Below are 22,039 nucleotides of genomic sequence, written 5' to 3' on the forward strand. Positions count from 1 at the left end.
CCTCTCATTCCACTCTTTCCACTTGTCGGGGTGTTCCTCCAGTTTGAGATAAGTGCTCTTTATTTGCTCTGAAACTTCCAAAACTTCTCTTTTGGTGGATTCCAGCATTCCATAAGCCTGGTCGTTGTCAGGCAGTTTGTGGCAAAGTTCCTCCATGTTTTTGATCCTTTTTTCACACAGCATCAAAGGTTTGTGTTCTCTGAAGAAAGTCTAAAAAGCAAAAAAAGATGTTACAACCTGAAAATTGTTGTAATATTTTTCTCTCAGATAGAGGCTCACTCTGTGCTCCTGGATCAAGCGCTCGCTGCTGCAGGTGCCCGACAGGGCTTGTTGCTCTCTCTGCAGCTCCGATCTGCAGTCTTGCAGAATGGTGGTGACTCGCTTTCTCTCAACCTGCACATTTAAGCGAAGGAGATGGGAGGGCACCTCGGCCTGGAGGTCCTGAGGAAACACAGATTCAGAGAGCCCAGAATACAGAAATATTTAAAACAGATTTTTTGTTTGAAAATCATATGTTGATGGATAGTGGGGGTAGGTGTCACCTTCCAGTGTTTGTGGAGTTTCCGAACTGTTTCTTGAAGCCCCTGCTGCTCCTCTTGAGGGAGAATGTCTGTCAGTTCATCACAAGCCTTCAAGAACACACTTAACACTCGCTGGTCCAGCTGTCCAAAGAAATCCTGCAACATAAAACATCAACATTTCATTCAAAACGGAAAAAATAGTCACAAATTACAACTTTTTAAAGGAAATGAGCCTACAGTGTGCTTCTTAAGCAGTTCCTCGGGTTCTCCAGTCTCTCTAAAACAGTCGTGAGCTTTCTTCAACACTCTCTCCAGCTCATGCCGGGATTCCTCAAACCTTCTCCTCAGACAGGTGTTGGCCTCTTCCTGGCGTCTCCATTCCCCGACTTCTTTCAGCAAAGTCTGAAATTTTGACAACAGTTTCAGATCAAGCGGGAGTTTAGATGGCTTAAATGTGCCGTGTGCACTCGTATGTGGACTAACCTGTGCTGAGCTCTGAATTTCTAGAACCCTCTTCTGCAGCAGGGACTGGTCGAAGTTTTTGAGGCCTTTGCTGTTGGAGATCAGCCTCTGCAGAGTGTGGTGGTTCCTCTCGATCACCGACAGACATCGCTTGCAGTTCTGCTGCTGGTTTAGTAAATCCTGAGAAGTTTGGAAAAACAGAAAAAACGTCGTTGGCGACTTTAACATTTCGTCGTTAAAAAAACGATGTATTTTATTGAGAGATCTCCTTTACATTTTAATTAAATTCTCATACAGACTAAATTCAGCACTTTTAAAAGACAAAATATGTCTTAAAATATTAAAAATGATGTAGGAATCTAATATCTAGGTATCGGTTTTGCTAAGACCATTAAAGTTTGGTACATAAAAACGCTGAAGCTGATAGCCAGCTAACATATTAGCTAAATGCCAAATGAGCCTAAAAATAAATAAATAAATGTTAGTTAGCCAAAAAAGCTAGCATGTAGCTGAAAAATGAGGTAAACTCCAAAATGGCCCAAAAACAGAAAAGAGCCTTAATTAGCCAAAACAGCTAGCATGTAAATATTAGCCTAAGTCCAAAACAGACAGAAAAATATTTTAAAAAGTCTAAATTAGCCAAAACAGCTGACAATTTGTGTTTCTGCTCATAAATAACATGTGATCTCCCACCCCCAATTAGCAAGTCAATTAAAGGACATCATAAGAGGTCTTGATCTTAGTAGTCAGAATAGAGGATCGCCTTATGATGCTGATGACAGATGAAGGGGAAGGGATGCTGGGGTGAAAGTAAGAGCTTAACATCTGTGCACTAAATAAAATACAAATTAATCAACAAATGTAGCTCTTCGCCATCATATCTGACCTGCCACTTGAGTTTTTGTGAGCCTGCATCCCCCTGAGCGGACGTGGTGAGAGTGGCCCGCTCCAAAGCTTGGTAAAAAGTACTCATGTGCTTCTCCATCTCCTCCAGCAGAGGCAGGAGGCCGTGACACTCTTTCACCAGAGAGGGACAGCGTTCCCTCACCTACAAACAAACAAACAAAGGATGTTGACGCACAAATAAACCAGCAGCGTACAACAAGTTGTTCTTCTACGAATCCCACCTTGCTCAGCTGACTTTTGGCTGTTGCCATAGTTGCCATGACCCTGGTGGCTTCATCCTGTGGTGCATCCTTGGCGAGAAGCTGAGCGCTGCGGGCAGCCAATTTGTATTGCGTCTCCATGGCGACGACCTTTTGCTTGGTATTCTGCGATGAAAGGATCAGGTAAAGGGGTCAACTCCAGCCTTGAAATTTACTTTAAAAAGTCTAAATGTCAACAAGCGGTGATTCGAATTGAAGCTGCAATTTCCATATTCCATCATCCACAATCTGCAGAGCAGATTCAAGAGTAGTGTTAAGGATTTAACCTTAAACATTGTCTGGGCTTGATAGGTTGGGCTGTAACGCTGATTGAGAATATGTGTTCAACATGACCTTTAATACATATCAGACTGGCCTCACCTCCACATCCTGCAGGAAACTTCTAACACTGAGGAAAGACACCTGGACAGGTGCATTTAGCTTGGCTTCTGCTGAGTCCAGCAGCTCCTTCAGAGCCCACACAGCCTTCAGATGGTCTTTCCTCCACTTTTCCAACTCTTCCAAGTGAGCATACTGCAACAAAAGTTAGAAAAATATATATAATACACATTTTATTTAGAGAATGAGTTCATTAAAAAAACATTTTTTACTTGTTTGACGTTGAGAAAAAGCTCTCGCCACCGTCCGTTCATGAGGAGCAGCTGCTGCTTCAGGTCCAGAGAAACGGTCTCGTCGCACGTCTCAATGAGAAAATTCCCCGCGTCGTTCATGGCCGCATGCTGATCTATCCAGTGAGCAAGATTCCTGAAAAACTCCTGACAGAAACAAAAAAAGTGGCTGTCAAGGCAAGAATGGAGGAGAAATCAGTGAAAAAGAAACAATAGGAAGTAGCTGAAGAAAAGAAACAAAGCCCAGACAATAAAAAGTGGGGTAATTAGCCGTCTAATCCTTAGTGGAGATTTGAATCTGTGGTAACCATGGTAATGCTACAACAGGAACATCCTCGGTGGCTTGTAAGTCAAAGAGCGACTAATAGGATTCCTCTTGAAAGACAAGATACTGGAACAAGACTGACGTAAATTTGATTGCTTCTTCTTCAGACGGAGGCAATTCTGTCTCAATCAAATAAAGTGTGAGGAGGTTGGACTGTTGCATTCATGAAAGTCGTACCCGTTTAGTGTTCTCCGGCTGGCTCAGAGCTTCCTCTGCGTCTTCCAGCCAGGCCTGTAAGGAGGTCACAGTGGAGGCGTACTGCTCCCAGTTGAACAGCACCTGCTCCAGCATGCTCCTCACACTGCGCACCTCCATGGACAGACTCCTCCACTGCGTCACCACCTCCCGCATAAACCGGCGCACTCCCAGCTCGCCATCATCCACTGCACCCCAGAAAAGTGGAAAAAAGTGTTTCGGTTAAATCCCATTTGTACAGCGTCTAACAATAGCTAGTTTTGAACGTTGAAGAGAGATAACAGATGGATTCTTGTTATTTATGACAAAACATTGAGGCTGCCACAATTAATCGACGACTAATCGACTATTAAAACAGTCGAAGATTAATTTAATCGTCGATTAGTGGTTACTTCATATTATATGGAGTTAGAGTGCAGGAAAGTTGAACAAAGCTATGAGCATTCATGAGAAAGTCTTCAATTTTTAAGTAGATTAGCAACAAGCCTTTATGTTCATGGGCTTTGTTTTCATCTTTTTTTGTAATTTTCAAAACATGTTGACTTTAACTGATATTGTAGCAACAGGCTAATGTTTTTGACTAATTTAGTTTACTGAGGAATTTTAGGTTATTTTGAAGTTTAGCTAGTTTTTCATCAATGTGCTAGCTTGTTTGGCTAATTTGGCATCTATTGATATTTTTTATGCTAATTTAGAATTTAGCTAATATTTTGGCAACATGCAAACGTTTTTGGGTAATTTAGAGTTTAGCTTCTATTTTAGAAACAGGCTAATGTTTTTGACTAATTTAGTTTACTGAGGAATTTTAGGCTATTTTGAAGTTTAGCTAGTTTTTCATCAATGTTCTAGCTTGTTCGGCTAATTTGGCATCTACTGATATTTTTTATGCTAATTTAGAGTTTAGCTAATATTTTGGCAACATGCTAACACTTTTGGGTAATTTAGAGTTTATCTTTTATTTTAGCAACAGGCTAATTTTTTGACTAATTTAGTTTACTGAGGAAATTGAGGCTATTTTGGAGTTTAGCTAGTATTTAGGCAATGAGCTGGACTTGGCTAATTTGACATCTATTAAGGTTTTTTGGGCTAATTTGGAGTTTAGCTCATATTGAAGCAACACACTACATATTTTTTGAAAAATTGGCATGTATTAGGGATTTTCAAGCAATTTTACTACAAAATTTCCAGAAATTTAGGTCAACTTTAGCACTATTTAGTTCGTTAACAAAATGTCCAGTCTTTTAGCAAATTTAACATTCATTTTGCAAATAGCTTTTGCTTTTTCAGCAAATCCCTGCAGCAATTAGCAAACTACTTTCAGCAAAAAGCATTCACACTTGCATTATCACAGACAATGCAACTTTTCTAGTTTAATCTTGTTTCAATACCACAAATGAAGGACAGAGGCTGCACAATTCATTAAAAGTCTAATAAACTATTATCTTAATTTAGTTAGTTTAAAGCTAATGATGGTTAAGATTTGTGTTTTACATCCACTTTGCGGATGAGCTGATTAGTCTACTTATTGGAAAAATAATCTGTGATTAATCGACTATTTAAATAATCGTTTGTGGCAGCACTAGCTGACAGCAACAAAAGTGACCTCAAAAACCACAAATCTCTGCATTGATCCATCCATCTGTGCTGTATAAGTATCAAGTTTCTGCATGAGTGGATCAATTAAACTAATAAATGCAAGTCTTGCTTGCTTTTTTTCTTTTTTTAAACTCATCCAGACTATCAGAGGCCAGGGCCAAACGTAGCACCAGCAGGGCTAATTCATTCACTGGGCCAAACAAACCTGCGGCGTCCTGATTTTTCTCGCCACACCTCACTTCTCTGCTCTGCATACCCCCAAGCAATGCAACCAGCAGCAGAACCTAATGAAACCAACAAGCTAGCTCAGTCTGCGCCCAGAGACCCGCAGAAGTGGAGCAGCCCTTAACTAGCAAATGGGGTCGTATTCCCCACTGAGAGCGGGGAGTGGAGGAACCTCATTTAGCCGTAGCCTGCAGACTCTCCTTTTCTCGCAAATTGTCAAATAAAAATCTGGGGTTCACTGAGCCGCTGAAAGACAATGCTTCATTAGTTACTGAGCTTTTAGAAAAAGAATAGGTAAAAAGCTTTGTCTGAATCATGAGACATTACAGGAAAAACTGTGCACACTTTGTGGGATTTAATGAACCAATTTCTGTAAAAGGAATGTTGTTGAAACTAAATTTCAGGAAAAAATCCCTTTAATGGTTCCAAACTTTATTGTACATTTTACCCTCTCACCTGAGCTGTCAGCACTGACATAAGCCTCTGCAGACTCCTTCAGTGACCGGAACAACATCTCATAATTTTCAAAGAAGCGTTGCTTCTCAACAAAGCACTGATAAAAAAAACAAAAGGGAACACATCAGTACAAATTTTAGAGTGTTATTTTTGCTAGCACAGTATTTCAAAAGTTCGAGCAATTTATGTATTTAAAAGAAAATCCTTACTATGTAATTGTGAAGCATCAGTTCCACAGATTCCTGTCGGCCATATTTGACGATCCACGATTTTAGTTTGGACTCTGCTATCATGAGGAAAGCCTGCATGTGGTGTTTGTTTTCCAGAAACTCCATTCTAGCCAGATGCGCACTAGAAGACGTGGAAACGAAGTTCAACCTGGAAAAGTAGATATAGATAAGACAATGTATTCCTTTGGTTTTCTGAAAGCATGGGAAATACTGTGAGGTGTGTATTTTTTTGGACAAACCGTTCAGCCATGTCTTGGAGTTGGTCCGGAGGAACGGGAATTCCGTCGACACTTCTGTCTTTGTGGATTCTTTGAAAAATCTGCTGGTGACTTTCAAGGCTCCTCAACACATCCTGTCCAACAAACAGACAAAAAAGCTAAAGATTCAATAAATTAATGTCAGAAAAAAGGATTTGGGTAAAAAAATATTTTGAATTCTCTGTATTTAAAGATTAAAGTCAACATTCTAATATTAAGGTCCTATAAACTTAATAAAAGTACAATCCCTCATGAATGTAAAAACTGTGATGTCATTTTGTTTTGTTTTTTTACTATCTTTGGTTAGTGAATTGATGTTTCTTGTGATGTTTTTTGTTATCATACAAATTAAAAACGTAAATGTTTCTAATTTTATTTCTGTGTCAAGCTCATAGTAACAAAAAGATTCTCAGATTAAAGTTTGAGTAATGAAAGTAAAATTTTTGAAATCTTAATAAGTGTATTTCATTTCTTACATAGTTATCATGTGGGAGGAAAAAAAATATGTTACAAAATTTCTGTCAATATTTTGAGATTATTTTGAAATTTCCCTCCATTTATTCTTGTCTACTTGTTTGCATGTATCCTCTATTCCTGCTTTGTCCTGTGGAGGCTCACGGGGGTTGCTGGAGCCTATCCCAGCTACTTTATGGGAACTGTGACAATTTGTCTAGTTCATTTACAACCACATGAATACATTCATTACTTTGTAGCACTTTAGAGTCACCAAAACAACCAGTTTTTGGATCCAAACATGCACGAAGAGAAAATGCAAACTCCGCACAAAACTGCATTATGTCCTTTTTATTTGCTGACCTTGTGCTGCTCCAGGGCTCTGTGCACAGTCTTAGCGGTGACATCATCCGCCTGCTGGACGACCGTCTCGTCTCGCAGCGCTCCTTCTGCCTCATGCAGCCAAACCCCAACCGTATCCAGAGGAGCTGGCAGGGATCTGTCCAAGTGGAGGTGCCAATCCAGAAGCTGCAGGACAGACGGGAGCAAACAGAGATAAAACTGATGAAGTAGCAATGATTAGGTTTCTGTTAAAACAATCACACATTTTGAAAGAAAGTTGAGTTCTGCCTCTCTCACCACATTGGATGCCCTTTCCCAAGCCTGTTTAACCAAAGCCTGATCCACTGTTAGCATCCCGTCCCGCTGCGTTGACTGTAAGGCTGCCTCCACCTGCTTCCGCCTCACCTCCAGCTGTACATGAAGACTTTTGAACAACTGAAAAGAAAAATCCATTCACTTATTCTTTTTCATGCACCTTTTCAGATCCATGCTTCATTTTCAATCTTTAAATTATTAAAAAAAACGAGGAAACCCCACTTTGCAGCTAAATATGGAACCTTTCCAGAGGCTGAGACTGATGAGCCAGACAGGAAATATGACGGCTCCTGCCTGATCCCTCTTGTGTAATGCCACTGATTAAGTTCATAATAGGAACGTCTGTGCCTAGAGTGCCCAGCTTAAACGGTGCAAACACACCAACCTGGTACTGTTGAGCAAGACTGCCCCCAGTCTCCTGTGTTTGCAGAGCATCTCTCTCCAGCTGGTCCAGCCACATTTTGAGCTCCCTCAGGGTCTTTCGCTGCTCTCTCTGGATGCAGAAGGTTGAATGGTGGCAGACAAGGACAAGAAAAGGAAAAAAGAATCAGATGAAAGAGTTCAATTTAAAAAACGATGATTTGTCTCAACCAAAAACCCACAAAAACACTCAGCTTATGCAAAGTATTTGGTTTAAAACCCCCTGATATTTAACTGAATTTCGGTAATCGTTAATGCTTTAACACTTCATCCCCCTGTGACAGCTCAGATTTTGCCAACTTGTGTTTCTAAATGTTTCTTTCCCTTCAAGTTAAAAGTGCAACTGAAAGTGATTTATGGGCCAAACATTTGCAGTGAAGAAAAGAAGCAGCCGGATCAGCACAACGTGACCGGAGCAGCTCTGCAGTGCATCAAAAAGCTCGGCTCACCTTAAAAAACAGGCCTCGTCTGCCCACAACCTTTCCATCAAATATGCTGCATCAGTGCAAACCACTGAGGCGTTCATTGTCATGCTAATGCAACCGGCACATTCAACAAAGGGCAATATCACAACCTATTAAACTGGACTTTTTTCCTGTTATCGTCGCTCAGACACCCTGAGGCCTTAATATTAAATCAGATGAGCTACTCTGACTGGAGAAGTGGTGTTAACTTGTCACTGAGCTGCAGAAAAGTACAGAAAAATCTGCACCTACCTCCAGCATTTCTTCTATATCTCGAGGAGCGAGGTCATGCTGCACAAGAACCGGAAAGCACAACACAAAAAGAGAAAGGTAAGAAGAACAAGACATGTTTGTTAAATTTTGTTAAAGAACTATAAAAGAGCGCTGAAGTTGACCTATTTTTTTTTTTTAATTTGTAGGAAAATTGCTTAAAAATCCCTAATACATGCCAATTTTGAAAAAAATATTTAGTGTGTTGCTTAAATATGAGCTGAACTCCAAATTAGCCCCAAAAAACTTAATAGATGCCAAATCAGCCAAAAAACCAAAAACAAATTTGTTGCTAAAATAGAAGCTTAACCTCAAATTAACATTAAAAAAACTCAGTAGATGCCAAATTAGCCAAAAATAACCTAGCTTGTTGCTTAAATACTAGCTAAATTCCAAAGTTGCCTAAAAATCCTCAGTAAACTAGTCAAAAACCTTAGCCTTTGCTAAAATATAAGCTAAATTCTAAATTAGCTTAAAGAAATCTCAGTAGATTACAAGTCAAAAACGTTAGCATGTTACTAAATTATTAGCTAAACTTTAAATTAGCTTAAAAAATCTCAGTAGATAACAAGTCAAAAACGTTAGCATTTTACTAAATTATTAGCCTAACCTTAAAATTAGCATAAAAAACCTTAGTAGATGCCAAATCAGCCAAAAAATACCTAGCTTGTTGCTTAAATACTAGCTAATTCCAAAGTAGCCTAAAATTCCTTAGTAAACTACAATAGTCAAAACGTTAGCCTGTTGCTAAAATAGAGGCTAAGCTCCTAATTAGTCTATAAAAATCTCAGATTAACAAATTAGCCAAAAACGTTTAGCATGTTGCTAAAGCATGTAGCATGATGCTGCTATCAGGTAAAGTCCACATTTTTTTAAATTACTAAAAAAAGATGAAAAAATAGCCCATGAATATATTTAAAGGCTTATTGCTAAACTACTGAAAAAAGCATTCACACAATAAAAGACAAACTGTTTGTGGTGAACCCACAAGGATTAAAACAAAACAGGATTAGCCAGATGTTCAAAAAAATGTAGTTTACACATTTGACAGCTGCTTACCTCTTCTTCTTCCTGCTGTCCCTGTGCGTCCTTCTGCTTTCGCTGGGGATGATATTTCAAGAACTGGGCTACATACGTCATAACAGATTTCTCATCCGGCTTGTCCACATCCACATCTGAGGAGGGAACAAGAACAATGTAATCAAAAGTCACATCGACCTTAAGGTAAATGTGGGTTCTTACAGGGGCAATTATTCACAGTCTAGCTGGATTGGTCTACATTTCAGACCAACGTCCTGCTTTGGTTGTGGACGTTCTGCCATGCTGAATCTCACGGCCTAATGGACCTTAATTACGTCGATGTCAAGCTTGATTTGTTAGAGATGCCTCTGAAGGGCAGGCGTGAAAGCCACAGATGGTGTACTGTGACAAACCTTTTTTTTTTTTCTAAAAATGTGTTTGATAAAGAAGCGAATAATTAGAGGTGAGCTAATTCCCATTACTCCACTGAGTCCAATTAAAGGGATCTCTAATTAGGGATGATTTGGTCTAAAAACAAAAGAAACAAAGAGGATAACAAAGGTAATCTTGCAGAAATGTGGATTTTTCTGTTCAACTTTTAGGAAATGCAATAATGGATCATGCCTTCTGGATCAAGAAGCTGTGGAACGCCCAACTCCGTCTCAGCCAATAAGAAAGCTTCCTGCAGGTTTTCCCGATTGGGCCTCCTTCGTGCTCGTTCCATGTCCACCAGATTAGGTCGGAGGGCATTGATGACAGCGAAGAATGCCAAACCTGTGCGCCAGCTGGGACCAAAGTCCTTCACGTCAAGCCCTAAGCATCTTTGAAGGAGACAAATTCAATAAACAAAGGAGTCTTCTGTGATTCCAGATTTGCAAAAAAAAAAAGTCATCATACTTGGTGGATGTCTGCTGCACCCATCTGAGTAAGGCCTTTCTGGCGCCACCCTGCACGGGCGGCGGGGGTCTCCTTTTGACGGGTGGACTGGTGGTGTCGGTACTGCTGGTTGAGCTGTCCATGGAGGAGGTGCTGCTGGACAGCAGAGGAAGCTCTGGTAGGCTGCTGGTAAGCTCTTCAATCTGCAGGAAAGCAGGATTTAATTATGGTCACCGATGACATTAAATACCTACAGGATGATACGGCGACGCAAAACCCCATCGAAACATGTAAATCTGTAACTGACACTGACAGTTTGAGGATTTTGTTGCACGTTTTCACTGTGTTTAGTTTGTCATAATGTGAGGATTAAATTCAGCAGCAACAAAAGTAGAAACTAGAGCTTTACAGCCCTAATTTTTTAATCAAGATAGACTTAAATAGGCAAAGTATAATATAAATCAGCAGTCTATAAAGAAAAAAATCTAAGCTTTTTTATTTGTTTTTAGCTGTGAAATCCTTAAAAAGTACAATTTATGACAGAAATAATTGAATTTTTACTTTTTAAGCCAAAGAGAAAAAAAAATACAGAAAATACTCTTTAAATCGGTTGACGATTTGCTTTTCCGAGTGTTTTATGCCTTTTAAATCTGCTTGGTTTAAAGCATTTTCTCCTGTTGATGTGTCTATTAGGAGCTGTTATTAAGTTCTTCTTGACTGATTCATTGCAGAAGTGCCTGAGGTGACTGTTTTCTGTGCAGATGCTTCAAAGAATTGATTTTCCCGCTAAACGTCTTTTTTATTCAGACAAAAGAGGCTCTTGTTTCCCTCTTAATAAGTACCCAGCTGGGCGTGTGTCAAACGTGTTAGCTATCAAATCGAGGCGTCAGAAACCTTTATTTATGAGTGAATTTACCGAGTGTGCTTTAAAGTCTAGATACCTGGAAGTAAAGGATGATTGTCCAGACCAAACCGAGAACTATGGAAGGGCGTCCATCTACGATGTCTGTGGAATTGATGTTGACCAGCTTGATCTGTGAAAAAATATTTGGAAAGCGTTTTTTATTATAGGAAATTCTGTTATTTTTAATCTCACACACAGTTTTCTTTAGACTTAGGAGTCATACAAATATTGTGATTCACAGGAGTGGAAAAAATACCAACCGGAGATCCTCTGTAGGCAGACTGGAGGCAGATAAGAGAAGAAGAATGAGTCGGACTTGGAAGACAGACAGGAAGAAGTACTCTAGATACAGCTGACTGAAAGCAAACGCCTTATTGACTAAGATGACAGATACTGGAGCATCTCTAACGTGAGATAATGTGAGTGGTCGGCTGAGAGGGGAGATCTATCACCGCCGCACAGGCAACGGGGATTATATCCAGCAGGTATAGAGTAGCAAACGAAGGGGGTAAAAGGAGGCTGTATGCTGTGATATGATGTAGTATTCTGTATTATCAAACAGAGAGGTCAAATTATGAGGACGCTGCAGCAAAACAGGTCATCGCGCCAGGAAAGAACCGCTCTGGCGAGGGGGATATTTAAGTTGGAAGAGATTGGGGCCACGGGAGGCCAACACCCGATAAAAGCTGATAAAAAACATATATGCATTACATGACTTCATATTAAAAAAACACAGTAGGGTAACCAGATAAATCCAACCAGCAGGATGTGGTTGGAGTTGAGGATTGATATGATTTAGTCTGTATTAGTTTATACAAAATTTGATTGTATTCTTGATCAGGTTTTGCCTCTAAAACAGGAAAAAAAATCCAAAACACACCCTACTTCGCGGGCAGAACAGGATAAACGTTTATTGAACAACCTAAAATTATACTGTTTAAACTTTAAAACCGTAACTTTTTAACCTAATTATAAAATAGATATATAGCATTATATGCAATGATGCTAGTGTGAATGCTGTAAGCTGAATTTGTCCGCTGAATATGCTAGTGCTGATAGCTGAAGATGATGAAATTAATAGCTAAAAATGCTGAAGCTGATAGACAAAAAACTAAAAAAAAAAAAAAAAACTTAGGTTAGCCAAAACACTTGCATGTAGCTGAAAAAATAGCCAAACACCAAAACAACCTATTTAACTTAAAAAAGCCTAAACTAGCCAAAATAGCTAGCATGTAAATATTAGCTAAACTCCAAAAGAGCCTAAAAAAACAAAAAAAAAGCTTAAATTTGCCAAAACAGCTAGCATGTAGCTGAAATGTTAGCTAAACTCCAAAATAGCCTAAAAAAATCTTAGTAAATGCCAAAATAGTCCAAATAGTCAGAATGCCCATTTTTAAAACTTTAAAACCGTAACTTTTTAAAATAATTATGAATAATAAAAATGCAGGAATATTATTCCAGAATAAATCAACTTGAACCTTAAATAACTTTCAGTATTTTACTCTCCATAAAAGTTTGTTTTGTCAAAATTATACAAGTTAAAAATAAGCATGCGATAACATTGGGCCATTAATGACAATAAAATAAAATGATCTGACACTTGTGCTCTAAAGTGACAGAAAACCGTTATTTACCAGTTTATTGAAGTCAAAAACATGAATGTTACCTTGCTTTTCTAGAATGTGGATTTTTTCTAATGTTTTTAAGTTCTTATCTTGGAATTTAGGCCATCAGATTGATAAAATTGTCATCACCTTGAGCTTTGGAATACTGTGAAGGAAACATTTTTTTTAAATGAAGGTGAAATTTTTGATGAGCTTATCAAATTTCTTGGTAAAGATGAAACAGGTTTAAAGAAATACATTTATTCAGATGGTCACCTAAATATGGATATATAGACAGCAGCTGAAGGATTAATAATTTTAAATAACACAGGCACATTTATGGAAAACAGAAGACAGAAATTCCTAGTTTGGATTTTTTTTGTATTTACTGAAGATTTTGAAGATTCAGTCTTTATAGCATCATGGAGACACAGCTTCAAATACTTATAAAAAAATATCTATTAAATATTTAACCCAAAATACAGGTAAAGTCTGATTCAGAAACAGTATCTTTGTTTCAAGGAGAAATAATGTATACGCAGGTGTCAGGATGGAGAGGAAGATGGAAGCAGAGCATGGCAGTGAAGGTCAGGACTCAATATCTGAGCCCACGAGGCAGCAGATGATCGCGGCGTGCAGATGTAAAAGTCAAAAAACATGAAAAGAGCTCCTACCTTTCTACCCTCCAGGAACTTGAGAGCTGTACCGATGTTGGCGACCCAGTGGATCCTCTTCAGCTTCTTGCCCTGCTCACATGGCTGGAAGAAGAAGGACAAACAAAAAAATCTAAGAGAAAATTTATGATTTTCTGCCACATATTGTTGATTCAATCTGAAAAAAAGTGTGGACAAATGGAAAAACTGCAGATTCTGAGCAGCGTGAGAAATCAACTAGATCAATACACGGCTTACACCTTAGGCAATATCAGCCAAAACAAAATCCTCAAGATGTGTGTGAACTCTGATCTGTCCTTGTTAATTTGTGCTTTCTTTCCTGACTCAACCATCCCCAAAACACATCGATCGATGAGCTTTTCCTCACACTTCCTGCATAATCAAGGAATAACTGCATTTTTTTGTTTGGCTAGTTCAGGCCAAATAAATGTAATCCGTCTTGACTCAAAGATCCTTTGAAGTCTTTAGCCAAGTCACATGCAGCGGGAAAATGCTCACCAGCTTTTGTCCAGAGAGAACTTCCAGCAGAGCCAACAGCATTACTCCATCTTTGATGTCTTCAAACAAGTCCTTCACTTCCAGAGCTGGGACATGCTGACAAAAAAAGTTCCAAAAACACACAGTTTTTGTTTTTTCACATTATTTACATTTTTATTCACACTTTTAAAATATACAGTAATTTGTCCTCGTATTATAAACTGGTAAACCAGGGGTGTCAAACTCAATCAAACAAGGGGCTAAAATCCAAAACACACCTTAGGATGCGGGCCGAATAGAATAAACATTTATTAAACACTCTAAAACTAATTTTTAAAACTTTAAAACCATAACTTTTAACATAATTATGAACTAGATATATAGCATTACTTGCGATGATGCTAGTGTGAATGATGTAAGCTGAAGATGCTAGCACTGATAGCTGAAGATGCTGAAATTGATAGCTCTTAAACCTTAAATAACTTTCAATATTTTACTCTCCATAAAAATATATTTTGTTAAAATTACACAGGTTAAAAATAAGTGCAAGATAACATCGGTCCATTAATAACAATAAAATAAAATGACCTGGGGGGCCCGATAGAATTACCCAGAGGGCCGAATCCGGCCCCCAGCCTTGACTTTGACACGAGTGCGGTTAAGCATTCCAGGAATGCAAACACCAGGAATCGTATTTTTTTTATGTTGCATGGGATTCTGGGTGTTCAGAGCCAACATATATTCCCAAAAGAAATATTCCAGATTAATGCATTAATTTAAACTTGTGAAACATGGATAAAGCAAATCCTCATGAAAGCGGTATTTAGAGTACAGCAATGCATTACATTACTGACAGCTGGATTTCCCCAAAGCCCCAGCAGACTCTGAATGGGCTCCTCAAATCCTAAAATATGCTGATGGGTTCAAACTCTATCTTTCCCGCTGACTTCCTCCCCTGACCTGACACAGACTTCAGGAAATCCACATATCTCTGCTCCTGGCCGAGGATTTCTCTTAAACACAGTCACATGCTGAGGTTGAGGGGAGGTTTAGAGGAAGAGGGGGGACTATTCAGACGAGCGCAACCATCCACGGAGAGATTAGAGGCGAGAGGAGTGAGGGGAGACAGTATGCTCCACTTAAAAGTGAAGTGTTTATACTGTAAGACTGAGGAAAACTATATGAGGAGGGGGTTTTAATCGAGAAGAGAGACTGTCAGCGAGACGGAATGCAGATGACAGGCAGAGAGGGCGACGCTGACCTTACGTCTTTCAAAAATTAATTAGAAAATAAAGCGGGTCTTTGTGATAATTCCTTTTCTAATGTCATTTCATGGCTTTAAATTTTTGAATATGCAGGCGGCACATGACAGAGGAGGCTCTTACAAAGGCGCCACTCAAAGGGATAAGTTACAGCGTGAGCTAATTGAAGTTAAATTCACCTATTTGTTGAGGATAATCCCAAAGCTAATGAGGAAATTTTAGCGTAATTACAAAAATAAGAAATTCATTTCCTCCGCAGAGGAAAAAAAATAAATCAAGGTCCTAATGAGCTAATTACACATGAGTGTCTGGGTCATAATTGATTGTGAGCAGAGGAGTTGTGTGCCATTATGATAATCTGCAAAAATGTTAACAGTTTGAAGGAGAACTGGCTTTAAGAAAGTCAAAACATTCCAAATTGTGTGTAAAAATGCAAATGAAAGAAAAGTGACTGACAGTAGAAGAAACGCACCCCCAAAAAATGATGAAACTGACAGGAAAAGGAAAACAAAGAAGCTGCAGGAATTTCAAGCTGCTTGCAAAAAAAAAAAAAGGGAGCTTAGGAAGTTAAGGCAGATTTTTTATGAGCCACAGAAGTCGTAAGAGAGCCTCACTTACTGCTTCTATAATCTCTAATAACGCTTGGTTCACTGATTACGCCACTAAGACTGTTTTTCTGGAAACCGCCTGAGCGGCGATGAAACCTCTGGCCACTCCGTAATTAAGCTTTAACCTTCTCAGAAAGGATTTGTCAAATGGAAACTTGGGGGTTTGCTTGCTGAGCCCCCCACCAACCCATCACTCCACTATGCTGAGTGGAATTTCACTCAAAAACTGAAAAAAAAGTGTCTTATTTTGATGCCAGCAGACTTCAGTGCCTCCCTTAAACATAAAAGTGTCCCTTTAACTTAATGAAATTCACAATTTTTTTTATAGTTTTCATCTTTGCAGAGGTAATCTGGTGAACTAAGTAATGACACCCATTAATCTCCTGTATAAATTACCAGCTCCAATACGTCCTCTCTTTAAAAACTCTTTAGTCTGAGGCTATATGACTTCTTTTGTTATACCTGTGGAGTGAAAAAGTAGGGGGGAGGGAACTTATAGTGAATGGAAGCCCCTTCTTAACCCACCTTGCGATTAATCACACACCTTGAGGCGCTCAATTTAGGACTCATGATAACTGGAGTGGTATAATCATCTGCATTGCTAGCAGCAAGATCTGTCCCTCGGAGAGCAAAACTTTTTCTTTTTTTTTTTTTTAAACGATTCACTTAAAATCAGTAAAATTCCATCATCAGGGAAGTTGCTACTGCGATTATCTAAACTTTTGACTCCTTCACGCCGTCTCTATATGCAAGTGACTATTTTCCACTGTCTCTCTTTCACAAACCTTAGGGCGACCATCTAGACATTTTGGAAGACAAATATAGGCCAATCAGCATCACCATGGCAACACTAGGCATCAGGTGAAAGGGTATTTTCCTGAGGAGGTAGCAAAACTATACAATTAATATAGTGAAAGGTGTAGAAATCAAATATATCTTGCAGTGGAACAGCTGAATCCATTAATTATTGTCAATTAAAATGGAATTTAAATGAAAGAATTTTGCTAAACCAATTTGTTATATCTGAAAAAAGAGGCTTCAGTTCAATTATGTTAGGTGAGGAAGATACAAGGCGGCTTGGTTTGTAATAAAATGGTTTGGTTATCTTATCGACGTCTTTGTACGTTTGCATGGGCGGTGCCGAGGAAACGCCGTCAGCCTGCTCTAATGCGGAAAGGAGAGTCAGGAAGAAATACTGCCTGCAAGCACCTGTAAAGCTCTTTAATTAACACTTTTAGCTTATCGTCCTGTTATCACTCTGAGGAGAAGGATTCCTTTGGGAAGAGGAAATTTCTGCTCCAAACTGTGTGTTAACAGTTTGCAAAAAAATCCTTAGAGGTTGCTTTGTAGGGGAAATCAAATCACCCTTTTTTTGTTTAGGAAACTAATAAGAGGCACAAAATAAAAGTAAATTATTGACCAATTTTGGTGCAATAACCAGTTTAGGTGGAAAATATTCAGATTTTTTCTCTTAACTGCAAAAATGAAGATAATCTTCTTCCTTACCAGGGGAGGAACTAACGGGGGCCAAAGGGGCAGCTGCCCTTTAGCAAAAAGTCTTGACTCCCAACTTGCCCTCTTTTTTTTCAATCAATGTTAGAGTCATTATTGACAACGACTAAGATATCATCAATACACAATAAAGAAATATAAGTATTTTTTTCCTTTCATTTGTTATGGCTTTCCACTCTGCTGTTCTCATTTGGCTCCTTTTGCCAAAGTCTTCTGCCCTCACATATAAAGTGTTGTAGCTCCGCCCCATTTCCAACTGTTTGCCAAGTTTAGTCAAAGTTGGCAACTCAGAATAATTCATTTTTTAAGTTTTGTTAAAGAGTTATCTATTCATATCCAAAATCAGCTTTACTGGTCTGTTTTGAGTGGACATGCAAGGAATTTGACTTTGGTAACTTCTGGTCTCACAAAGATCATACAAAGATGAAACAAAGTATAAAAACAGGAAAAATCAAAGATATATGAAACATTTGAATTGATTTAATAATTCTTATGTGTTTGGTTTTGCAATCTGTCATTATTCAGAGTTTATCAGAGAGACAGTTAAGGTGAAGAAACTGTCTTTGTGGCTGGTGGTTTTGTCGTACAGAGCTCTGAAAGGCTAACCAGAGGGGTGGAGTCTAAGCAGATTGTGGAGATTTTACCAGGTCTGGACCGGTACAAGTCCAGAATGGAGGGACGTTTGGAACCCATAACCTTCTCATGCTTGGTTTTAGAATTTACCAGCAAGTAATCGCTAAACACAGCTGACATTTTACTTTCTTTCTTACCACCTGACTAAACTTACCTTATTGTAAACACCAAATGGATGGTTTTCATTTTGGTTACACCCTTCATTTCAGTTTACATGTAGATTTTTCTCTACTCACTGAGATGATGATATAATCTGGAAACATCCGAATCTACACAAAGCCCTGTCCAAACTTATCTGTCAGTCAAAAAGGTGCCCAGAATTGAATCCTGATGTACTCCTATTTCTGTCACTCCTGCAGCATATTATACCTCTATCATCACTCTCATGTATGTTCTGCACCACCAACATGTCTCAGTCAAGTTCAGGCACGCATGGTGGTTAATTCATCCTCAGACCTGAATCTCACTTTTCTGATCAAATGTTTACCCCTTAGACCAACCGCTAAATTAATTTTTCTGCTCCACATCAGCTTCAGGCCAAAGCTTCCTCAGCTGTCCTAATCAAACGGGGAACCTTGAATGCAGCATCGCTAATTGGAATGACACTTAACGGGGTTGCATTGTGTCATACTTGCAACCTCTTTAAATGAAGCTGAGGAGCACGGTGAGGCGGGATGCAGTAATTACAGGCATGTGAAGGCCACCTCATGGGGCTGCAGATGTGTGGGTTAGTCTGCCAACACCTTAGGGAGTCTTTAACTTAGAAGCCTCTATTTTGAGCTGTCTAACTTTGCCCAATGTTGAGATAAAGAGGTTATTAGGATACAAATTACTGATTGTTGATTGCAGTAAAAAAACTGAGATAATTATGCTGTAAATCTCTGCCAGAAGCCTTGTAGGAATGAAAGAATAAGAAGGGAATCATGTGAGAAAGAATGACTGAGTGTGTGGTCTTATCTGGAAAAGTCAGTCATATGACTGGCTCCAAACGGGACTGTGTGCACAGGGAACGGAGGAAAGTTGGGTCATTCAGAGAGGAAGAGCGATGAGCGGGGAAGTTTTCAAAGCACAAAGCTGGCACAAAGCGGTGGGGGGGGGACCGAGCAGACCCTCTTACCTTTGCCAAGTGGGAATTGATCCATTTTGTGAAGGTCCTTTTCTGCACCGCCTCCTGCTCATCTGCAAATCAGAACCCAGAGCGTCACTATTAATCGCACGCGATGATAAACAAATAAGGGATTAGAAAGCAATCTTTGTTTGCTCTTTAATTTGTACTTGTGTTGCATTGTGAGAGTTGATTGTGTTGCAGGGCTTTAATTAACTGATGTATCACTTTGTGTTTGTGAACGCACAAAAAAAATGCTTTTAGCATAAAGCGGCACAACTTGGTTTCTCTGGTTTACCTCCACATGTGGTTGTTTGTGCTGCCATAAAGGCCGTTTACCAAAGGGACAATCAATGGCATAGATGTCTCCTTAAAAAGCCACTTAACTTATCTGAGAACCAAAAGAAACATCAAAGAGTTTGGACTTTCCTTTACCTTAATGGAATATCCCGATGGATTGATTACACTTAAGTTGGTTAGTGTGTCACTGTGAGCAGATGTGAGTGGAGGGAAAGAGGGAGAATGGAGGGAGGGGTGGGGGGGGCTGCAGTTCATACATAATGCAGACACATTCAAGTATAGTCATACATGCGACTGAGCAGCCCCTGTTTTATAAATTAGTCTTTTGATTGGGTTCGGGAAGAATCAAATATTGATAGGTGGAAGTATTGGATCAGAATGGGGAAGATTTTTGCATGGTGGAGCGGGGAGGCGTGTGCAGGAGAGCACGGCTGCATCTTCTCAGGGACGAGGTGACTTTGAACTATCGATGCACACAAGCACCCCACACACGAATCCCCTCCAATCAAAAAAGAGAATTCAACAAATCATCCAAAATTTTCTCCTGCAGTGAGTTTAAAATTCATAAAATATCAAGAAAATGTACTTTTATTTGCTAAAAAACAGCTCAAAATCAGAATTAAAATAAAAATGAGTTTTCCTTTAAAGTTAAAACATGTGAAAAAAGCAGCATGTTTGACTGAATGACATCCAAAAACAGAACATAAATGATCACACAGAAACACATCAATCTAGAAACACCTTTTAAAAATCAGCCCATTTCTATTAATATTCAAACAGCCTTTACTAAAAAAATACCCTTCAGGGGCATTTTAGTTAGGAAATTACAATGCAAAGTGCATACACACACACACACTACACACAGTGTCAGGCACGTACAGCTTCCACGCTGCAGTGCAACACTGAATCACACGCCTCCTCATGCACATTCGGTGAACTTCCTCTCCTCAGCGGGGCTCACACACAATCTCACTCACCGCGGAGGTAATGGTAGAATCCGGCCACCAGGTTGAGAGTCTTTTTCGGGGAGCTTTCCCCTCCTAATCTTCCTTCCATCTTGCACTCCGGACTATCATGAGTGTCTCCAGAGGGCATCCAGGACACTTGCCCTTGCTCCTGCCCTTGCTGCCTCTTTTTGTGGAGGCGTCTTAAAAGAGTTCCCGGAGACCTTCAGGGGTGACAGCGGAGGAGCTGTCGCCCCTGAGGTGATGCAGAGAAGCAGCGCTCCCAGGTATCCGTCTCCACGTCCTGCTGTCCTCTGTCCCGTCCTGCAGTAACAGGCTGCGGACTCAGTCAGACTGTTTTTCCCGGCTGTTAAGCAGCTGGGGAGTGTGATGTGAGAATACCCGTGATACTGAACATATTTGTGTGTGTTTGTGTGTGTGTGTGTGAGTGTTGCGCAGTGCCGGCTTGCCTCAGCATCAATCTTTCCTGCTCCCTCTCCCTCTTTCCCTCTCACAGACCCTCTGCCTCATCTTCCCTCTTTCTATGCATTTTTCACTGTAAGCTGCAAGAACAATCCGCCCCCCCTTCCCCAAAGACTGGCCAATCAGGAGGCGTCGGAGTGAGTGATGTCACAGCAGCCTGGTCCTGATGAGGCGCTGGAGGACTGAGTGCTTGTGAGCGGGCTGGTAGACTCTGACAGCGCTACGCTCACTATGACACGTGCTCTTACACGGCGTCGACACGGCAGACGTTCAGGGATCCTCACCGTGCGCTCCTAATACCACACACGTGGTGTTCAAAGACTGGCACTACGACAGCACAAACGATTTTCTCTGACAGACCTTGAACTCACCCCAACTGAAACACAGATACAACACTTTCTGTTTTTTTAAAGATGACAGAGATTTGAGGCAAGAATATCTGTAAATTTTGTATACATTTATTATGTATAGGAAACTTGAAACACAAAATCAACATAATATTCATATATAAATAAATATATTTACTGTCCAGTGAATTATTGTCCAATGAAATCTATCATAGTAGAAAAAAGAATATAGCATCCAGTAATTCTTAAATAAACCAATTTCCCCACTATAAGGGCATTGCTTTAATAGTAACAGCAGTTTCTGTCAGTCAGAAGGTCAGTAGTTTGATTTCTTGCACATTGTATTTTTTACATGCCGATGTGCCCTTGAGCAAAGCACAGCAAATGTGAAGAGTTTTGTACGTAAAACTCACTTTAAGTGAAGCCAAAACATTTAAGTTAAAAAATGTTATTCTGCTTATACATTGGGTTGTTTGTAGGGGTGTAACAATTAATGGTTAATTGATTAATTGATTTATTTTCCCACAATCCAACTTGTCTGGGGCTACTTGGATTGTGGGAATATACATTGGTTAATTCAAAATCAATTAATCTTTAAAGGGGCCATAGCATGATTTTTTTAAGCCTTTCAGAGTCAACTATGTTCATATATATGATCATATATTACCTTTGGAAAAGTAAAAAACAAATTACTTATGAAATATTAATTATTTTTGTGAGTTTTTTCCAATCCAGAAGTAAAACGACTCGTTTCTTGAGGCTCCGCCTGCCATTCCGCCCATTTTAAGACATTATTTTAGAGTCTTCAGCAGTGTGTCTACATTTCTCCCACTAAAAAACAACCGTCCAAATTTCTTCAAAGATTGATGCAAATACCATATATCTGCCTTTAGTAGCCCCAGCCATCGCTACACTGGCTCACAACAGAAATACACTCAACGTCTATACGACTGTGCCTGAGGGGGTGGAGTAGGGAGTGTCTTAA

General features: G+C 39.5%; 1 protein-coding gene across 8 annotated transcripts in view; it reads right to left on the reverse strand.

Annotated features, from left to right (window-relative positions):
- The window catches only part of syne1a (spectrin repeat containing, nuclear envelope 1a), a 139,129-nt gene that overhangs the window by 95,888 nt on the left and 21,202 nt on the right, over positions 1-22,039 (reverse strand). For 4 of the 8 annotated variants that reach the window (XM_036210377.1, XM_024290871.2, XM_024290870.2 and 1 more), the window contains exons 1-26: positions 20,258-21,026; positions 18,993-19,054; positions 13,882-13,977; positions 13,384-13,467; positions 11,366-11,386; positions 11,143-11,235; positions 10,223-10,404; positions 9,950-10,146; positions 9,365-9,480; positions 8,288-8,326; positions 7,537-7,644; positions 7,134-7,271; positions 6,858-7,022; positions 6,024-6,136; positions 5,764-5,932; positions 5,555-5,651; positions 3,260-3,465; positions 2,740-2,904; positions 2,510-2,662; positions 2,111-2,254; positions 1,870-2,031; positions 1,005-1,163; positions 759-923; positions 543-677; positions 280-441; positions 2-210 (exon numbers count right to left, since the gene is read on the reverse strand). In XM_036210377.1, coding sequence (XP_036066270.1) covers positions 2-210; positions 280-441; positions 543-677; positions 759-923; positions 1,005-1,163; positions 1,870-2,031; positions 2,111-2,254; positions 2,510-2,662; positions 2,740-2,904; positions 3,260-3,465; positions 5,555-5,651; positions 5,764-5,932; positions 6,024-6,136; positions 6,858-7,022; positions 7,134-7,271; positions 7,537-7,644; positions 8,288-8,326; positions 9,365-9,480; positions 9,950-10,146; positions 10,223-10,404; positions 11,143-11,235; positions 11,366-11,386; positions 13,384-13,467; positions 13,882-13,977; positions 18,993-19,054; positions 20,258-20,375 — 3,458 coding nt within the window. In that variant the 5' untranslated portion in view covers positions 20,376-21,026. Of the gene's footprint in view, position 1; positions 211-279; positions 442-542; positions 678-758; positions 924-1,004; positions 1,164-1,869; positions 2,032-2,110; positions 2,255-2,509; positions 2,663-2,739; positions 2,905-3,259; positions 3,466-5,554; positions 5,652-5,763; positions 5,933-6,023; positions 6,137-6,857; positions 7,023-7,133; positions 7,272-7,536; positions 7,645-8,287; positions 8,327-9,364; positions 9,481-9,949; positions 10,147-10,222; positions 10,405-11,142; positions 11,236-11,365; positions 11,387-13,383; positions 13,468-13,881; positions 13,978-18,992; positions 19,055-20,257; positions 21,027-22,039 lie in introns of those variants that run through there. The other 4 variants (XM_024290872.1, XM_024290869.2, XM_024290873.2 and 1 more) reach the window with 2 other exon arrangements.

This window comes from Oryzias melastigma, linkage group LG24 (genome assembly GCF_002922805.2).
Source record: "Oryzias melastigma strain HK-1 linkage group LG24, ASM292280v2, whole genome shotgun sequence".
Classification (NCBI taxonomy): Eukaryota; Metazoa; Chordata; class Actinopteri; order Beloniformes; family Adrianichthyidae; genus Oryzias; species Oryzias melastigma.